This window comes from Barbus barbus (genome assembly GCF_936440315.1).
Source record: "Barbus barbus genome assembly, chromosome: 22".
NCBI classification, from domain to species: Eukaryota; Metazoa; Chordata; class Actinopteri; order Cypriniformes; family Cyprinidae; genus Barbus; species Barbus barbus.
In genome coordinates this window covers 2892288-2912139 of record NC_136750.1, presented here as the reverse complement: position 1 = coordinate 2912139, position 19852 = coordinate 2892288, and the positions used below count along the sequence as shown (strand labels likewise).

At 36.6% G+C, this 19852-nt stretch overlaps 1 protein-coding gene across 1 annotated transcript; it reads left to right on the top strand.

Moving 5' to 3' along the window:
- The first annotated feature begins 722 nt into the window (after window positions 1-722).
- On the top strand, window positions 723-15611 carry LOC306888281 (homeobox protein BarH-like 2). The gene is made up of 4 exons (XM_079446479.1): window positions 723-1103; window positions 9373-9670; window positions 14167-14251; window positions 14703-15611. The coding sequence occupies exons 1-4, from the start codon at window positions 917-919 to the stop codon at window positions 14970-14972; spliced, it is 840 nt and encodes a 279-aa protein (XP_079302605.1). The 5' UTR covers window positions 723-916; the 3' UTR covers window positions 14973-15611.
- Window positions 15612-19852: the final 4241 nt, after the last annotated feature.

Here is a 19852-nt window from a genome sequence, read left to right as displayed (position 1 = left end):
TAGTAAAGCGCTTAACTTTGCCCTTGAATGAATGATACCACTTGTCCTGGCAAGTCAAATAGTTGCTTTACTTTGCAATCGTTGAAAGTTTGAAGACGTTTCCGACAGAACAGCAACATAAAATAGCCACAATAGCCTGAATGAAATCATTTGTCGCCTTTTCAATTTTAATGACGTTAACTCTTTTGTAAATAAATAATTCCTGCACCATGTTTACTTCAAATCTATTTCATCATGAATATTTCAGAATATTTTTTCTCTTGTAAACAATGCATCATCAACACTGGAAATAGCCTTATAAAATATGGCCTAAATTAGATCAGATTTAAGAGTTTAGAGAGAAAACTTTCTCAATTTTTAAATAGTAAGTAGCGAAATTGTTTCATCTGCAGAACTTTGATGTATGAAATAAATAGGCTATAAATTCACTAATAAATAAATGCATTTGTGAGGTATTATTTCTAGCTTTCTACAACAACAATTAGTCTACCACAACAGTAGTCTAGCCTAGAAGAAGAAATGCGTATACTTCAATGAATGATCCGTACAATTCACAGTAAGTTTCCATACATCAAAAAACCAGAAAACCGGTTCATTGTTCTGCTGTACAGTAAGAGAGAGAGAGAGAGGGTGATTGACGTGGAGTGTGTCTGCTGTTGCACACAGCAGTGCAGTAGTGACAGGATAGTTGGTTTATATAGAGGTGACTCAGATCGCGCTGCGCACTCGCCGCATGAACGCGCGCTGAAGACACTGAGCACACTATCAGCGCAGCACAGCTGGAAGAGCACGCCAGAGCCGACCAGATGACATGTCGTTTTAGATCACTATCATACGTTAAAAGTTTTACACTACTTTGAAGAAGGCGATTATCCGAAGTTTCGTGGTGAACGTCGCTCGCGCGTATCTGGACACTATGCATTGTCAAGCAGAGCTGAGAGTCGCGAGCAGCGCGCAGCTGAAAGCCGCCAGAAGACGATACAAGACTTTCATGATCGACGAGATCCTCTCCAAGGAAACTTGTGATTACTTCGAGAAACTTTCTCTTTACTCGGTTTGCCCCTCTTTAATCATCAGACCCAAACCTCTGCATTCATGCTCGGGTAAGTGACAAACACTTTTTATTTCTTTCCGCAATGTTTTCTAATTTTGAATGGACGTTGATATCCCTCACTTAGCTAGACTTTCTTTACTTTACTTTTCTTTTATATTTTCATTATCCCTTTGCCCTCATATCTAGCTATAAATAATAGGCTACACATGCACTGCATAACTTTCAACCCACCAAAACCGATGTTATTGCAATTAATAATTAAGAAAATAGAGCGGAAAATATAGTCATAATATGAGAACAAATTGCACAAATTATTGTGACAAGTTAAGCGAAGTAGCCTATGTAACGATGAAAACATTTATGAGCATGCAATATGCTGTTGAAAAAAAAAGGATATCAAATAATGCATTTTTACACAGAAATAAAATAATTACTTTGCTGTTTTTTCCCTAATGCACTTGTAGCCTATTTGCACAAGTTTGCTTCGAAACTGTGTACCACCTATTTTTGCTTCTTATAGTGTGCTCATATTAGTAGCTTAATGCAATAGTTTTTAAAACTACTAATAAACGAAAAATATAATTGAACTTATATTGTGTTTCTAAATTCTGTATATAGGCTACGGAACGGTCAGGAAAGCGGTATAGTTAAGAGTCTATTACTGAACACATTATATTTCCAAATTCAGTATTTGAAGCAACGGCCAGGGAATCGATAGTTATTATCGGCATTGTATCCTAGATTAACAAATACGTCATGCTAAATATATATATATTTTTTAAATATATATTTTACCCATAGATGTTAAGCTATTCCTTTACGCACTCGGTAAAGTGCGCTTTATCAAGTTCCGAGTTCATATTTCTATTTAATAATTAAAATAATAGAAAACTAGAGAAGTATTTAAATTCAAAACCTGTTGAGTTAAATTGTGCAACAGCCACTGTATGTGTGATGAAGTCTTTTACTCTCTAAAACATAAAAGATAACAGTACAGCTGAAACTGGAATTACTTTTTGCCTTATAACCAAAATATGTATATATAAAAAGAATGTGGTACTTCAGTAAAGATACCTAATTTGTCCTTTATTACATTTGCATTAGCTTTGTCTGATTGGTGGTTATTGTTGTTATCAATATCTCACATTCATCTGGCTCAAAATACACATAAACAGTTTATTATTATTATTATTATTATTATTATTGTTGTTGTTGTTTCCAACACATGCACTGAGATAAAATTATACTCAATTAAAACCATAATGTATATACACAGTCATGACAGTTGAATAGATAATAGTTGAACTCCACAGACAGAAGTCCCTTTGAAATATCATCACTTCTCCCTGATGATTTATCATGGCACAATGAGATGACACTCATCATATTTCATCTTTAAACGTTTTAGCCTACCATGTTTTGACCGTTTTTGCCTCAGTGACCTCAGGGTATTGGTGAGCGCACATTCCCCAAACTGCATTAGTTTCATTCATTTAAACTGTCACGTTTATAATGAGTTGGGTATCTGTGGTAAAATAATGACATCTTCTCCTCTTACTCACCCCAAGGAACACAAACTCTTGGAAGCCACAGGACATTTATCTATTTACAGAACTGTTGCTACTCTTTTGACTATGCAACATAGGATGCAGGCAGGTATGACATCCTGAAGCAACAGGTGCAGTGTCATTCCAGCATAATGAGAAGCATTGTGCGAAGTTCACAAGACGTTGCATAATGTTCCCGGCCTGCCATTAATCCAGGTTGTAATACATCAGACAACATGGGACGCGTAGAAAAAAAAAGTTTGACCCTCAAGATCATGATTGCATCATGGTAGTATTGGTAGCAGCACCTGTGTAATTAGGTTTAAAGGATTGATTAAGCACATTTGCACACTCGCAGCAACTGTGACCCATCCAAAGGTTTAGCAAGGACTTAACTCTGTGGTTTTGTATGTGATTTCACAAACAGATCAAATATTATTCCAGTTGTAAATTAAGATTCACTGTTCCTTTTACTCGTTGCACATAAATGTTCCCTATATTAACACTTGACATGTAGCTATGCTGGCAGCTATCCGTGCCAGGCCCACCAGTGCAGGCCTTTTTTTTCATTTACTGTAGTTATACGACTAAATAAAAATCCGTTCCCGTAAAACTAAGTGTTGTAAGTTGCAAGGCAAGCAAGTTTTTCAGGTCAGAATGACTGATCTCACTGACAGATAGTTTTAGGTACATATTGAACTTGTTTTACAACACAAAACTATCAAGAGATTCTCCTTCATTTCACAACCAGGCGTCTCCAGATCATATTAAAATTATGCTCAAAAAGCCAATACTGCAGACTTGATACTTTGAAACATTTATGTCACTCTTAAAAATAAAAGTTCTTTATTGACATTATGCTTCCATGAAGAATCTTTAACATCCATGGCATCTTTATGCACAAAAGCTTTTGAAACTGGAAACAAAACATTCTTCAGATTATTAAAATGTTCTATACACAAAACATGGTTCTTTTGAGAACAGCTGACTGAATTGTTTTCTGAGCAACCAAGCACGGTTCTTCTATGGCATCGCTGTGAAAACCCCTCTTGAAACCTTTATTTTTAAGAATATATAAGTGTATGAAACTAAGTAGTAATTACATGCAGTTATTCATTTAGCAGACAAATTTATCTAAAGTAATTTAGCATCAAGTGTTGGGGTGCAAAATACCAAACTAGTCCAGAAAAGTGCAAAGTATCCCTCTCCAATCCTGATGCGTGTTGACAGAGCATCTTCGCTCCCTCATACCTGCTGTGCAATTTGTGAAATCAGAGACACATCCTCTAAACGGACGGGATCATGATAAAAATAGCTTTGACAGATCACTCGCTTTCATCACACACAAGCCAACAAACATAGACATACATGTGTATGCGCAACAAAACATGCATGCAAATGTATACACACGTATGTATGAGGTCATAAACATGTATGCGAGAATAGGCAGACATGCTTCCTTCTGTTTGTTCGTCCAGCTGCGAGATACAAGGCAGTGTGAGAGTTTTGGCAGGCCGGGGCGGGGGATAGAATATCCAGCCCAAATATCAAAACGCCGCACACACTGTGTCTTTTCAAGTATGAGGGGTGTGAGATATTCTATATGCCAGCACATCAATGGATGATACTGCTTAATATAGAATGTGGCTGGCATTAAGACTGGCACTTACTGAAAGGCCATTGGCTCTGGACTCTCCCACATTGAGAGAATATCCGTCCTCTCAACTCATAATCTACTGTAAACTCTGTCACCACTAGGAGCCGCTGGAAGACACATCAAAATACAACATGAGAGCCTAGAGTCAATTAGTCAAAAATGACACGGTATTTCATATACCAAAACAAATAAAGATATATTTCTATAATTTTCACCTATAAATGTCTCTATCTGCTTCCAAACTTCAACATGACTGAATTCAACCCTGATTTCTCATTAAAACAAGTTTGTTGACTCACCTAGGCCTACCTTCAAAATATCCGGTTACAGTTGTGACAAGCAGTCACTGACAGGCTAAATCATTTTTAAATTTGAGACTAACTATGTGAAATTCCTCCAAAATTACATACTTGCAGCATTCACCTTTCATATCCGTTTAACGATGTGTTTGAAGCGGCAAAACTGGGTTGTGTTGGTAGAGAGGCTATTCTTTTTTTGTCAGCACACAGCAAATATAATCATCATATGTAGCCTATCCACGATTACAGTTAGATCGATGCAAGCTTTGTTCCCGAATGTCCAAAGTAAAGATGCAGTATGAATTTAATTACGTCTGCAAATACAGCCAGTCTCGAGTCGCGATGAACGAATCGTACAAACAGCAATATTTAACATAGGCTATATGTCTAACAACTGCAAAGCGTCAAATGTCTAAACGATATGATTTATGCGCTAAACTCAATAAACAGATTATGAAACGCTCATGACAGACCACATAGCAATGGCTGTCGCCCGACGTTTTTCGCTGCTAAGCATTTCTCAAGTTTTGGATGCTTCTCTTTAAATTCCACAATTTACACTTTTTCTTTTTAAATACGCAACTGGCACAGTCTTTCATCATATCATTTGTAGGCTACTGAAAACGACCTCAGAGACATCAGATCATATAGTAGTGTAACAATATTCATTTAGTTGCTTTGCCGACTGTTTTGTACCCACTGGCGTTGACAAAGGTGAGGCCTACGCACTTAAGAGTTTCACCTGAGAGGGGAGCACAGCATAATAGCAGGTTTTAATATTTCTTTTGGAGACACGTCTCTCTTCATAACACGGGGAAGGCTTTTAGGAACATGGAGATACAGATAAAAATCATAGATAGTGCGATCTCCTATGACAGCATGCTGAAAAACAACCTAATAGGAGGATAAGATCTCTTTAGAGGAGTAAATGATTGAGAGACAACCGTCCACACCTTGCCTTCACATTTATCCACTGCAGACAATAAAAGCGGATGTCTTTCAGATGAGAACCAATTATGTTCACACACACATAAACAAAACATACAATTATAGATGCATTTTGTCACAATTGCCAGACCTCACCCATGATGCAACCCGGAGGGTGTGGCTATACACATTTATGGAAACCTATTATCAGGGTATTATGGATATCTATTGTGAGATCTTAGCTTTATTCCCTTTGGGTAATTATGGAAGCCAAATAATTCACATTTATAAGTAATATGATGCACAGAAGTACACTGCTTACTGTTTTCCAGAGCTTAACACTTTTTTACAGTCCGACGGGAGGTTGTTAGATGCCTGGAAGACAAAAGAGTCAAACAGAGCCAAATATAATGCAATGAGCTGCATTATTAATATGCTTGAGCAAATTCAGCTCAAAATCTGGCTTGCAGCAAGGAAGATTTGGACAAATAAACTCTTTCCATTCACTTGCATAGGCTGAGCTCTATCTTGTTTTGTTATTTTTACCTGTTCTTCCAACTTGCTGCATAGGTTTAATAGATATTGAGAGACAAAAAGTGATGAAGCATTAAATCTGTCAACACTTGGCCCAACCAAAACACAGTGTACCGTGTTACTGAGAGTTCAAATGCACATCAAGTGCCAAATGAAATCATCCCTCTGGAATCCAATCATTCAAGGAAAATAAGACAGGACTGAAAGAGCGCAATCAAGAGCTTAACGTTTGCTACTGTTTTCTGGCCATCGGTTGGGGAAAGCACGAGCTTCACAGCTTTATCTTGAGTAATATAAACTTGACACTTCGTTCACAACACGTGAATGGCAAGTCAAGATGTTGAACTCAAAGCAAAAGATTGCCTGATACCCAGCAAGCCATAACAGGGAAATGTAACAACAGATATTTTTAGGTCAAATGAAAAGTTACAGCTTTTCTTAGAAAACTATTTCCACACTACATTTCCCAAAACGTGAGCAGGACTTAAAGTAATCCAGGAGTATGGCATCATAATAATAAGGCCTGAGGAAAACCTCATTGACTCATTCAAGTAAGTTCATTAATTATCAAGGATCTAGGATACAATTACGAAGCTTATTGATTGTCTTATTACCAGTGTAAATGTGAATCAGAGATATAGGCCTAACATATTAAAGATGCATTTGCTGCAAATATTAGAGAAGCAAATGTTCAAGAGTTTTAAAGAGCTTCCATTTCATTAAAAGTGATGGTCATTAAAATATAATAATTATACAGAACATGATGGCACAGTGTCAGGGGACTGCATAGATTAAAACTGACACAATGAGATTGTTGAGATTGATTTTAAAGAAAGAAAAGGGAGGGCAAGAAAGAAAGACGAGATGAGCCAGAAGGGATGTCATGCCTGAACGTGTTGCATTGATAGCAATGAGATCATCCTGACTTACATGCGAGTGTGAGTGCATCATATTTGTGCATTTATGTGTGTGCATGTGTGGAAAACTTCTGCTTCCACTACTCTGTCCTGTCCTTCAATTATTTCTCTATATGTTGCACTTAACGTTTTTTTTTTGAGCTTCACGTATATATGTTGTGTACAGGGCTGCCAACTCCTAATGGCATTGCGAGGCATTTATAAAATAGTTAGCATTGCCTATCAGGAGTGCTTTTATCTGCATAAAAGCCCTACAGGCAAATACTTTTTAATAGCACATGTTTTTGATGTTTTGCCACAAGATTTACAATTAAAATGTGACAGCGATTTTATAAATTTATATTTCAATAGCCAAAAATTCAAGTATTTAAGAGAGAAATTGCCCCCGATATTTGCAGTAAACTACTACAAATACAAACATTAATGTTATTATATTTAATCAACTTCTGATGATTATGTTTCCCGCAGGTCATATTCAATAAGGAAATGATTTTCGATAAACTATTTGGCTTTACCACAGTCATTTTTCTTTTTATCTATAAGCAATCAAACGATTAGATAAGACATCCCAGGCATTTACCGGGATTAAATAAGATTGCAACCAATTTGCCTGTGAAATGGACATGACATCATGTATTCATTTCCCCAAATGCTCTTCCAATCTCACCTCGCTCAATAAATCTCAGCATCACTTTTTTTCTGCTCGATGACCTCTCTCTGCTCAGACTGGCCCGTGTTGCATTTTATGGACTCTGGCGTCTCGCTGATGTCTGAAAATAAAAGAGCAGGAGACAAAGAGGAAGAGAGTTAGAAATGTTGAAACTGTAAGGGAGATGGTACAGATGTCCCAGCTAAAAATTATTACCCAGAGTGCATTGTGTCGCTGTCAGCATGTATCATAGGAGAGTCATTATCCTCCCAGAGTTCAGTGTAAAACAGCAGTTACATCACCAGAGCAGACCTCCGGATCAGCCACCTTACATCACACGGGCCAAAACTCTTAACACTTACCAACATCATTAGTGAAGGTGGGCTGACACCATTACATGGCTTGAGTTCGCTCGGACATGACGGCTGTTAAAACTCAGGGTTATAGGCTCACTTTAGCAGCTTGTAAACTAGATTTTACAGGCATGATGTGTAATAGGCCTGATAAGAGCAGCACTGTTCCTAAAAATACACAACATTATTGATTCATTAATGATTTCCACCAAGATGCTACACTCGCGACCTTAATTTTGGAACCTTTATTTATTAAGCTTTATTAAGTGTATTTGCATTAATCAGGCCATTATGCTCTTCCTGTTTGCTCTCCCAGGCTCACAATTAATTGCATAATTTTTACATCTGCTGAATTGATTGGAGCACACCAAAATGGAGTTAGATAACGAAAGATTACAAATTTAAAAAGGATTTAAATTTTGCATAATGTGCAATGATGAATTCATTTGATTGGAACATTTCAATCTGACTAGATAATGAAAGATTAGAAAGAAAAAAATATGCATCTATGAATCTTGCACAACATTAAAACAGCACACAGGAATTTGATTTCATGTTAACTCACGAAAACGCAGAGCACTTATATCCTATTAATTTTCTATTTTTATTTTATCTGATATTTTTTTCTGAACAGAGCATGAAATTCATTGAGAAAAATATTTTTATTAAAAAAACTGTATATCAGGTGAATTGATTGGAACACATTAGATAAAATCTTTCATTATCTAATGTGTTCCAATCAATTCACCTGATATACATTTTTTTTATAAAAATATTTTGTGAAAGTGAAACAAGTGAAAATGTTTTTTAGAATTTTGCATAATTTGCAATAATGAATCTTACAAAACAATACCGGTAACATTAAAATATAACAATAAATGATATAATAATGAATGTAATATTTTCATTTAAATCTGATATTTTGTTTTTCATGTTCTGAGCAGAACATGAAATTAATTGCATCTCTCTCTCTCTCTCTCTCTCTCTCTCTCTCTCTCTATATATATATATATTTTTTTTTTTTTTTCTAGGAATTGACTGGAACACACTAAAATGGTTTTAGATAATGAAAAATTTATTACATTTAATTTTGTCATAATGTGCAATGATGAATTTATTTTATTCCAAATTGGCAGTAGATAATGAAAGTTTACAAAGAAAGATGTTTTTAAATTTTGCACAGTGTGAAAGGATGAATCTTGCAGAATGAAATCAACAACATTAACAAAGCAAATAGGAATTTGCTTTTATGTTTACTTTAAGAAAGCAGAGCAATTATGATATACTATAAATATTTTAATCGACCTGATAAGAGTATACAGCTCCTCAAAATCCTCAGCATTACTGATTCATTAATGACTTCTGCCAATGAACATGATCAATATTTGACTTCTATCAATAGTAAGAGCATTATGTTGCCTGTTTGCTCCGGCAGGCTCTGCTCCTCTGAGATCGTACCCTCTCCTGTCTGTGATCACACACCAGCCGCCCAGCAGCCTCCCTCAGATCTCTCAGCCGTCTCCTCACCTGCCCCTTCTGTCACCCCAGCACCCGCTGAGCTCAGAGCCCACGGCCAGCGAGACGCCCGTCAACATCAGCAGTGAGTCAGAGACGGAGCACAACACCCCGCGGCTGAAGAAACCCCGCCGCAGCCGCACCATCTTCACCGAGCTGCAGCTGCTGGGCCTGGAGAAGAAGTTCCAGAAACAGAAATATCTCTCCACTCCAGACAGGTCAGTGGTTGATGAGGAAGCATCGCACGGCTGTGATTGCTCAGCTGAAGGCTTTTTAAGCTTGATTTGATTTTTTTAAGGCCAGTGTTTATGCCTCATAAATGGCCAAAGTTATCGAAAAACTGGAAATATGTTATGTATTTATTTATTTATTTGTTTGTTTGTTTACTTATTTATGAATGCAAACATTGTATGAAAAAAATATTCCATCTGCAATCCAACTTAAAAACATAATAATAATAAGAACTTTTGTAAATGTATTATTATTATTATTATTAATAATATTAATTATATATTTTGAATGGAACATTAAATATTAATAGTGGAATATATGACATTGACATACTACGTGGAAGGTTTGCTATTCTAAGTTCACATTTATTTATTTAAAAATGGAATGAAAAAAATCCATTTGCAACCCAAGTTAAAAAAATTAAATAATAAGTACCTTTGTTAATTTAATATGTACTATTATTAGCTAGCTATCTAACATTTTTATTTCTGGGAATTGATTGATACAAAACTAAAAAAAAAAAAAAAATAATGACAGATTATAAAGAAAAAGGGTTTTTGAACTGGCATAATGTGCAGTAATGAAGAAACCAGAAAACATGGGAAAAAAATACATAGGACGTTGATTTCATGTTGACTAAAAAGTAATATCCAATAAATTCAATCTTTTTTTTTCTCTGAGAGGAGCATGAAATTCATTGTCGGGGAAAATTATTATTGGATTGATTGGGATATAATGCAATAATGAATCTTGCGCAATGAAACCAGAACCAGTAACATTAAAATATGTTGATTTTAAGAAAGCAGAGTAATTATAAAATACTATAAAAGAAAATTATTCTAAATGCATATAACACCTGAAATAAACACATTAAGGAAATCACTGTTAGCCAAACGATTACATGGCTCGGTGTTGTAGTTAAGATGACAGTAACATTCTAACCATACTTTGAATTGCAAAAGAAGCCTTTAAAAGAAACACTACCCCATTCAAGACAACAGGGCCACAGGCCAAGAACAGCAAACAAAAATGTATTACATTGATTTCATGCCAATCATTTAAAGCACACACAGGTGTTTGAAAAAAAACTTTGGGGATTTGTACAATGAAATGAGGTAAGCTACGTGTCGTAGGTCTTCTCTCATGGGACAATTTTTGGCCATGATACATTTTCCATTTCAGTTTGGCTCTGTGTTTAGATTTGGCCAGAGTGAATGTGTTTCCATTATGGGCCAAAGGGTGCGTTTGAGTACAAATCCCACAAAATCAGTTCTGTCCCACCTGCAATGATTCTGAGCATGTCTGCCCCCCACCCCACCCACACACACACACACACACACACACACATTCTCTGAATCGTTGGTCAGACACAGCATAAGGACGGATCTTGCAGAGGAGCTGTAAGACATAATTGTCTGAAAACTGTCAGCACCACCAGACATGCAAAGTAAAGAAAGCCACCACCACAATACTTCCTCTTGCATACTCAACATTTTTTTGGGTCACAAATAACTCTCTTTAATTTTCGTAAAACAAGAAAGATGTCTGACTTTGTCTGTGCATTTAAATTAAAAACACATTCATATTGAAATTTATTTTGATATTGATTTATGGCCAATAGCTGATTTGGTTATCAATGTAAATGTAAACCTACGTTTTTGTTTGTTTGTTTGTTCCCCTCCCCCTTGTCTTAACAATAAAATTGTAAATAATAATAATGTGCAATAAACACAATTAAAATTAACATTAAACTAAAATCAGCTTTTAAAAAATGCTGGATGTGATGGAAAATGTTTACCAATATGTTATCCATAATTTAAAGTCATTTTCTCAGTATTGCAAACCCAAACCTGACACAAGGATGCATAGTCGGCATGAGAGCGGCCAGTTTTGTTGGTTCCTGTCGGGGTCAGTCGGTGGAGGTTTTGGCTGAAGGCTGCTGAGTTCACAGCAAGGTCATGATTACGCTCTCTCTATCACTCTGTCACACTCATCACGGCCTGCAGCTCCGCCTCAGGAATCAGCTAATTAATTCATGGCTGAATGAGAAACAAGTGAGGGAAATTCCTCATCTCCTGGCAAGTTTGAGGAATTGGCCTCAGGTTGGTCTTCTATCAATCTCAAAGACGACCTGAAGGTGTTGTGCTGTTTTTGGCTTGTCCGCCTAGGCCACACAATCAGAACATGAAAGCAATGAGAAACATGTCGCAATATGGAGTGTAATGATTTATATTGTGACGTTTTAATGTTTTTTTATGAGGCAGAGATGATTATAATCATCTTCATTACCATTATGAATAAATGTCAGAACCCAAACTGATCTTAAATTAGGCTCAAGGAGTGTGCCGACGGTGGAATGCAGCGTGTGTGTGTGTGTGTGTGAGTTTGGTTTCTCTCTGAAGAATAATAAGCACAAACACATAGGTGCTTTTCTTACCGCCAATTACTGTAGAGAAGCAGCCACAAATGACAGACAGCAAGATCGTTTTGTTTTTCAAAAAAACACTCATTTTCCTCACCACTTGTAGTCATATGTTTTGCTTAACCATAATTCAGCATGATATATGACACATAAATAAATACATATTTCTTGTTTTACTCATCTTGCAAAGATGGGTGACGTGGTTTTCTTTTTTCAGCCTCAGTAAACGCACTATAATTACAGTTGTATAACTTAATGTTGATTATATATATATATAACGTTTTATGAAATTATAAAAAGAAATCTAATATTCTAATAATAAAATTATTAGATATAAGAAATTATTTTATTTCGTGAGACTGGCATGAGAGAGGCACACTATAATACAATTTAATACAGAGTAGAACATAGATATTTGGTGCAATTGCCCAATCAGACTTAAGTACTCTGCAGGGACATTAATAATAAACAGGATGTAATTAAATAAATTCCCATAGTGTAGCATATGATACTTTGCCATGGTACTACCACAATACTTTTTTGAAGAGGACATTGACTTTCATATAATAGAAAAAAAAACTCTTGTCTCATACACAACTTGGAAGAAAATGAGATAATAGACAGATAAAGAGGAGGAGACGGGAAAGACCGAAGTCGAGGGCTTTTGAGAGAAAGTGTTAATCTGCTCATTTCCAGAAGATCACTGCACCTCACAGTCACACGACTCTCTGAGAGGCTCGAGCGAGGAGGTGCCTAATCCTGCTTGGCTGGTGTGAGCCACTTTGAAAGTAGACGGAGCAGAACTCTGCGCACTTTTTTGATATCTGGCTCTCTCTTGCCCTCAAATCCCATCTCACATGTCCTCTCTTTGCCTTTCATGTTACGACAGACCAATCGCTTCATTAGTCATGCGCTGCCTGCCGAAGTGCCCCAAAATGAACCTATGTTGCCTTCGGGCGAGTCAGGAGCTCCATGACTGGATTACCTTATCCTGTATAGATAAAGCATGATGGCATTCCACGGGAGGTCTGCAGTTACATTCGGCCTGGGAAGACTCTTCAGTTCACAGCTTGGCAAACTCGTCGGATATGTCATGCCAGCTTTGGGAATTTTGCAGTGATTAGATATACATCTGCACTCTAGATGGCCACCCACTGGCTTTTATGCGTAAGACAACAGGTGACTTTGGGATTTCAGTCAATTACTTCCAGTTCTGAAGTTTCCCGCCGTTCTCGCAGTGAGTCTTGTGTCTTGAGTTTGGGTTTTTTCGGGTCAGAACGCCATTTGTAGGCCTTGCTCCTAAATCTGCTGCCTACAGCTTCATAACAGTCATGGATCCTCAGAAGTGTCTGAAAATTCTCTCTACATGTGATTCATTTGCAGTTTATTAAGCAATATTTAACCCCTGTGATTGAATCTCAGGAGCATTTTTTATCATCCATGTTATGTCAAATACTGCAGTTGAATCAGTTAACTCCCAGTCTGAACAAATCTTTCTGGTATCTAGATTTTTTTTTTTTTTTTCACATTTAGCATTTTTGAGGCTGATTTTCAAGTTTATTTTATTATTTTATTAAAATCACTTCATACTGGCATCATCCAGCATATTAAAGCTGATTGATTTAATTATCAAAATCATTTTATTTTATTCAAAAAAGGAATATATTTGCAATATTTGTTGTTAGCCAAACAGAGAAAAAAAGTGCAAAAGTCAGGTGATTTCTGACTTCCTGCACTAGATTTTTAGGCAGTAACGGTCATATAAATAGCGTAAGGTGCTTAGGAAACTTAGATTCACAATTGAATTTAATAAAGGTGACATAATAAGAATAATACAATACTCAAAAATTAAACATATACCTCTAAGGTGCATAAATATATATTTCCCCACATTTTGGCTAAACTAGTCAGTTTTGAACATGATCTTTGACCTAAAATGATGCTTTACTATACTCCCTCCATAGGCAGCTCATTAGGATTTGGAGCAGAATACTAACCTTTCATTTGTGTTTGATTTATGCACTTTTTCTGAACTTGTGCTTTTATTGTACATGTGTGCAGACTGGACCTGGCTCAGTCTTTGGGACTCACACAGCTCCAGGTGAAGACATGGTACCAGAACAGACGCATGAAATGGAAGAAAATGGTGAGTCAGGAGAGCTCGCTCAAGCTTAGTTAATTAGTTAGTTAGTTAGTTTGTTAAAATGCTGTCATCTTGTATCAATAAAACATCTGTGTTGAAAATCCACCAAAGCTTTGTATGTGGAAATGGAAACTCTGAGACATATCATTAAAAATCCATTAGACAGTTTTGAGCTGCCCTCCTCAGCACTCAATACAATCAGTGCGTGTAACAGCGACGACCCCGGGCTGCTGGTTGCGCGAGTGATGATTTAAATGACAGTACAGGTCTACGTCAGCGTGATCAACCTCTCAAGCAGGAACAAAAGATCAACAGAATGTTCACCTCTGAGATAAACGAGCGCAAACGGCCAGCCCATATGGCTATATATCTTCCCTTAATCACCGCAATAACCATCCTCACCTTTGACTAGGCCCACATATTTCACAGCTCATGTGTGTCCATGTTTCTCTAGGTGCTGAAAGGAGGACAAGAGGCTCCTACCAAGCCCAAAGGCCGACCTAAGAAGAACTCCATCCCAACCACAGAGGAGATCGAGGCCCAGGAACAGCTGGCGGCCAAACTAGCGGAGGAGCAGATGCTACGAGCCGAAGTGGAAGAGGAGGTCTTCCAACCTCAACCTCAAGATCTCAGTACATCCACTGCGTCTGATTCCGTCTGCCCAGAAACCCCGGCACGAGAACAGGCCCCCCCGTCTCCGTCAGAAGCAATGACGACCAGCTAAATGCAGGCATGCTGACGCACAACCAAAGACAGCTACTGAAAGACTTTGACGCTCTCTGCAGTTGAACGGCTTCCCAGGCCTGATTTTGAGTTGACGGTGGCCTCCAAAAGTGGTACTTTAGACACGCAAAAATGTGTGCATGTCATTGCAAAACGACAAAACATCAAACCAAGTGGCTTGTATAACCAGAACAGATAGAATAAGCACACTTCTCGATGAAACATTTCACTAAAATACGCTTTTTTGGGGTATTAAGTGATAAAACAACTGGACACTGTATTTGGATGCATTCAAAACACAAATCACAGTCACAGTTGCCAGACTGTGGATCATGTTCATATCTAGCTAACAAAAATAGATGTTCTGAAAACATTATTTCTGAATGTTCTCTGAATGTTTAAAATGTCTGTCCTTGGTTGTTTGAATGTTAAGAGAACATTCCATTTGTATCATTTAGCAAACATTATGGGAATGTTACTTTTGAATGTTCTCTGAACATTCTGAAAAAAAGCAGTAACATTAAAAAAAAAAAGTTAGACGAACGTCCAGCTAAAATGTTTCAGAAAACAGTTCCATGAACAATGTATAGATGTTTTGTGCTAACGTTTCGAGAGCATTATCAAAAGGATTGTTCACCCCAAAAAAATGAAAATTCTGTCTTCACTGACTCATTCTCATGTCGTTCTAAACCTGTATGCATTTCTCTTTTCTACTGAGCACAAAATAACCTATTTTAAAGAATATTGATAACAAAACAGTTGTTTGTCTCATTGACTTCCATAGTATTATTTTTCTTTCATACTATGGAAGACAATGGGGTCTAGGAACTGTTTGGTTACCCACATTCTTCAAAATATGTTTATTATATATATATATATATATATATATATATATATATATATGTATATATATATATATTTAATATTTTAAGAAGAAAGAATTTCAGGTGACAGCATTTTCAACTAAAAACAGTAAACATTTGATGTGTTTTGGCCTCATTTACACAACAACAGCATTTGGGGGGCCTGAAAACTTTCGTAAAACCTTTGGAAACAGGTTTCAAAGTGCTCTCAAAGGGTTCAAAGTTTTTTTGAAAACCGTTATCATCCCACGTAAACTAGAAAAATGTAGATTTTTGGAAACGGCGATGTCATGTGTATTACGTGTTTAGTCTATATGTATATGTACACAGACACACCAGTAGTACAAAGTGACATCGCCAACTACTGGTCTGGCATGTATAAACAGCGTTTTTTTTAGTAATTGACAATGTTGTCGTCTGTATGCAAAACTTTTCAGAAACACAAAGGAAAAACGTTTCAGTTTTAGTACATCGTTGTAATGTAAACATACCCTCATACAGGTTTGGAAGAATTTAAGGTTGCGCAAATGATGACAGACTTTCGGGTGAATTATCCTTTCAAAGGCTAGATAACTTTGAATAAATGTTCTATTAATGTTACCGGAAGAACATTGTGAACGTTCCCTGTTAGCTGGAGAGTTCACCTGTGGACTTCATATATCCACTAAAAAATGAAATTTGCAGATTTGAACTAACGCAATGACATGCAGGCATTTTATAGTATCCAGTGTTCAGTTACTTTCCACTATATATGGCGATGCAGTGATCAACATTGCTTTAAATGTTTCTGTCATACAGCTGCCTCTCTGAAATGTATTTTAATAAGCCATTAATATGCTGCCAGATACGCCAACGTATAAAACCGAATCACACAGACTGACTTTCTCGCACCAGTACAGCACGTTCTGTTTGCTATTTGGACAAACAGTAAGTGTTTATTTTTTTCTGGGTACGTTCCTCTCTTTCCCTGTAAATATTACCTGTTTAATTGCGCCTGTAGTTTACGGTGCACCTGTGTACTGTAGCCTGGGATTCTGTGCCAAAACACATATATCTGAGAAGCTAAAGTGCCCATTGAGGGTTTTTTTTTTCTTTTTTTACACATCCATGAAGCTGCTGCCATTAAAAGTTAATAGGACGGGTTAGTATGAATACCAGTGTAAACATGTACAGAGTTCTGGATTTCGCATGAGAAAATGTTGCTCTTTTTAAAGCAGGATTGTCCAGTTTGGGTAAAGATTAGCTTTATCCATTCAACATCTCAATGGATAAAGAATCTGTCAGCTTAATGTAGAAAAAGAACATACATTTTGAGAAAACATTAAAGGTAGTATTGATTTAAGTAAACCTTCCAAAGTGCCCTCTCTCTGCCAAATGACAATGTGTTCTCTCTGTTCCTGTTTACAGAGAAAAATTGTTTCTTTTGTTCATTTTATGCGTGGCATGCTTCGACTTCATTGTATTTCAACCGAATCCTTTCTTCAAATCACCTTTGTGTGTGTGTTTAACCTTTGCACGGCTGTTTAGCACTATTCTTTGAGGCTGAAACACATGATATATGAACTCCCAGATGGATAATGCAAGCTATTGTATGTTTCGTCCCATCTCATTCCCTTTGAATGAAAAAATGTTGAACCCTTTTCCCCCACTGTGGAGTGGCGCAGTATGACACCACTAAGTGCAGGCTAGTTTTATTACTGTACGAAAAACCACTTAATCTGTCAGGGACGTAAAACAATTAATAAATCAAACTCGCACTAGTAAAACCTGCACAAAACAGGAAAATCTGCAGGACATGTCGAAGCCCGCGGGAGCTCTGCACATGCCTACAGCTGACTGACGGCCCACACATACATCATCACATCTCTACCCTGCATGTCATAAGCTCCGTTTCCAACCGTTGTTGGCTTTTGCGAAGATTTTATTTGTATAGTGTTTTTTTTTTTCTCTGTTTGGCTAACAACAAATATTGCAAATATATTCCTTCTTTGATATAAAATAAAACAAAACACTATTTTTCTGGTGTACATACTGAATTTTATTGGGTGAGCAGTTATTTTGTATTCTTTTGTTTTGGAGGAGAAGACTATATAGATAGATATTTGACGAGAATCCCTTTTTCACTCAAACGTTCTGTAATTTGTATTGTATGTGCAGGTGTTTGCATATTTAATAACATTTAATAAAGATGCAATTAATTTTGGAGGTCTGATATCATGATTTGTGTTTACTTTGAAACAATTTTCACCCAAAATTCCAAGCAAATTTCACCAAAAAATACAAAGAAATGGCACATTGAAATAAATATGAAATTTTCAAGTCGAAAGACTAAAATAGTATTTTCTTGTAAAATGCATTCCAATAATCCAATTAAAAAATAAAAATACAGTAAATGTGCATCTCAATCAGCTCCCTTATTCACTAGTAAGTGCACTACCAGGGAGTCTGCCATTGTCAAAATTGTTTCAGTGCACAGATTTTTACTCCATAGAAATTCCCAGAATGCAACACAAAAGCCATTGCCATACTCATTATATTCACTTACCAGAAATGTTGTCAGTTTGCTATAACATTTAATTCATAATGTGCATAAAAGAGAAACCTGTTTCTCCTGTAAACTTTTCAGTGAGATACAGGTATTTAAGTTCTAAGATTTAGAAAAAATCAAAGAATAGTTCACACAAGTTAAAATTCTGTCATCATTTGTTCATCATCAAGATGTTGCAGATTCGTAAGTCTTCACAAATTGAGTTTTAATATTCTCTCTTCATTTTTTGTTCAACCTATGAGAGTTTACATAATCAGCAAACATCAAATATGGTAAACAGAAGCTCATGCTTGATGCACAAGAACCAATGGCATTTGTTGTTGCACGTCAAACACTCACAACTGAGTGTTCATTTATTATATTTGATGTGCTTTAAGTACGATCTCTGCAAGAGTTCTTAACAGTACTATATTTTTCAACATCTACCGGTTATATTTTTATGTACAGACTTGCAATTGTATGGCAGGTATTAAGTCATCAGCATTAATGTTTTATGGATCAAGACCTCTGCTAGTGGCCAAATGCATGTTCACGAAATACTGATTCACATGTGAATCTAGGGAGCAAAATGAGACGCACAAAAGACAATGAAAAGCGTCTTGTTGTAGACACTGCTTTAGGCAAAAAAGTCTGTGAAAACGTGCTTAGACTTTTTATAGCGCAGGGTCAATTTCAAGACAATAAAAAAGTCAATAAAAGTGTAGTTTACTTTGGTTGTGCCAAAAAAAAAAAAAAAAGTAATACATTGATCATCATTATCTAATACACACTTTTTATTTCAACTTAATAAGGACAAGCACCAATATAAAGCAGAGCGATGATTTTCCCTATTTGTATCTTTTTATTGCTTTCTTTTCTATACACAAATTGTTCTCAAACATGTATGTCTATTATAGGCTTATCATTCACTCCACACTCCCTTCATGTTGTCCTGTAGTGCACCTCGCTCCTCAATGACCCGCTCAAACAGGTTTGTGCCGTCAAGTGCACACACTGATGAGAGCAAGGCAATCACCTTGGGCTGTGTGTGTGTGTGTGTGTGTTTGTGCATGTGTGAACGTATGCACGTGTGTTTCTGAGTGTGTGTGTACGAGGTAAAGGGGTTAGGGTTAAAGGTAGCTTCAAACCCGAGGCAGAGGATTATGGCTGACAGGAAGTTGCAGTGGAAATGTTGATGATTGAACTGTCACTGATTATCACTAAAGAGACACACTATTCAGCCTGAAGGTTTCGGGTCACGTGACACAGTTTGCAGTAGGCAATATGGGTAACATTTTACAGTAAGTTTCAATTTGTTAACATTACTACATTAGTTAACAAGAACTAACAATACAAATATTCTAAAGCATTTATTAATTTTAGTTAATGGTAATTTCTATATTTGTGACCCAGACCACAAAACCAGTCATACGTGTCAATTTTTGTCAAGGAGTGGTGTGTGGCCAAGTATGGTGACCCATACTCAGAATT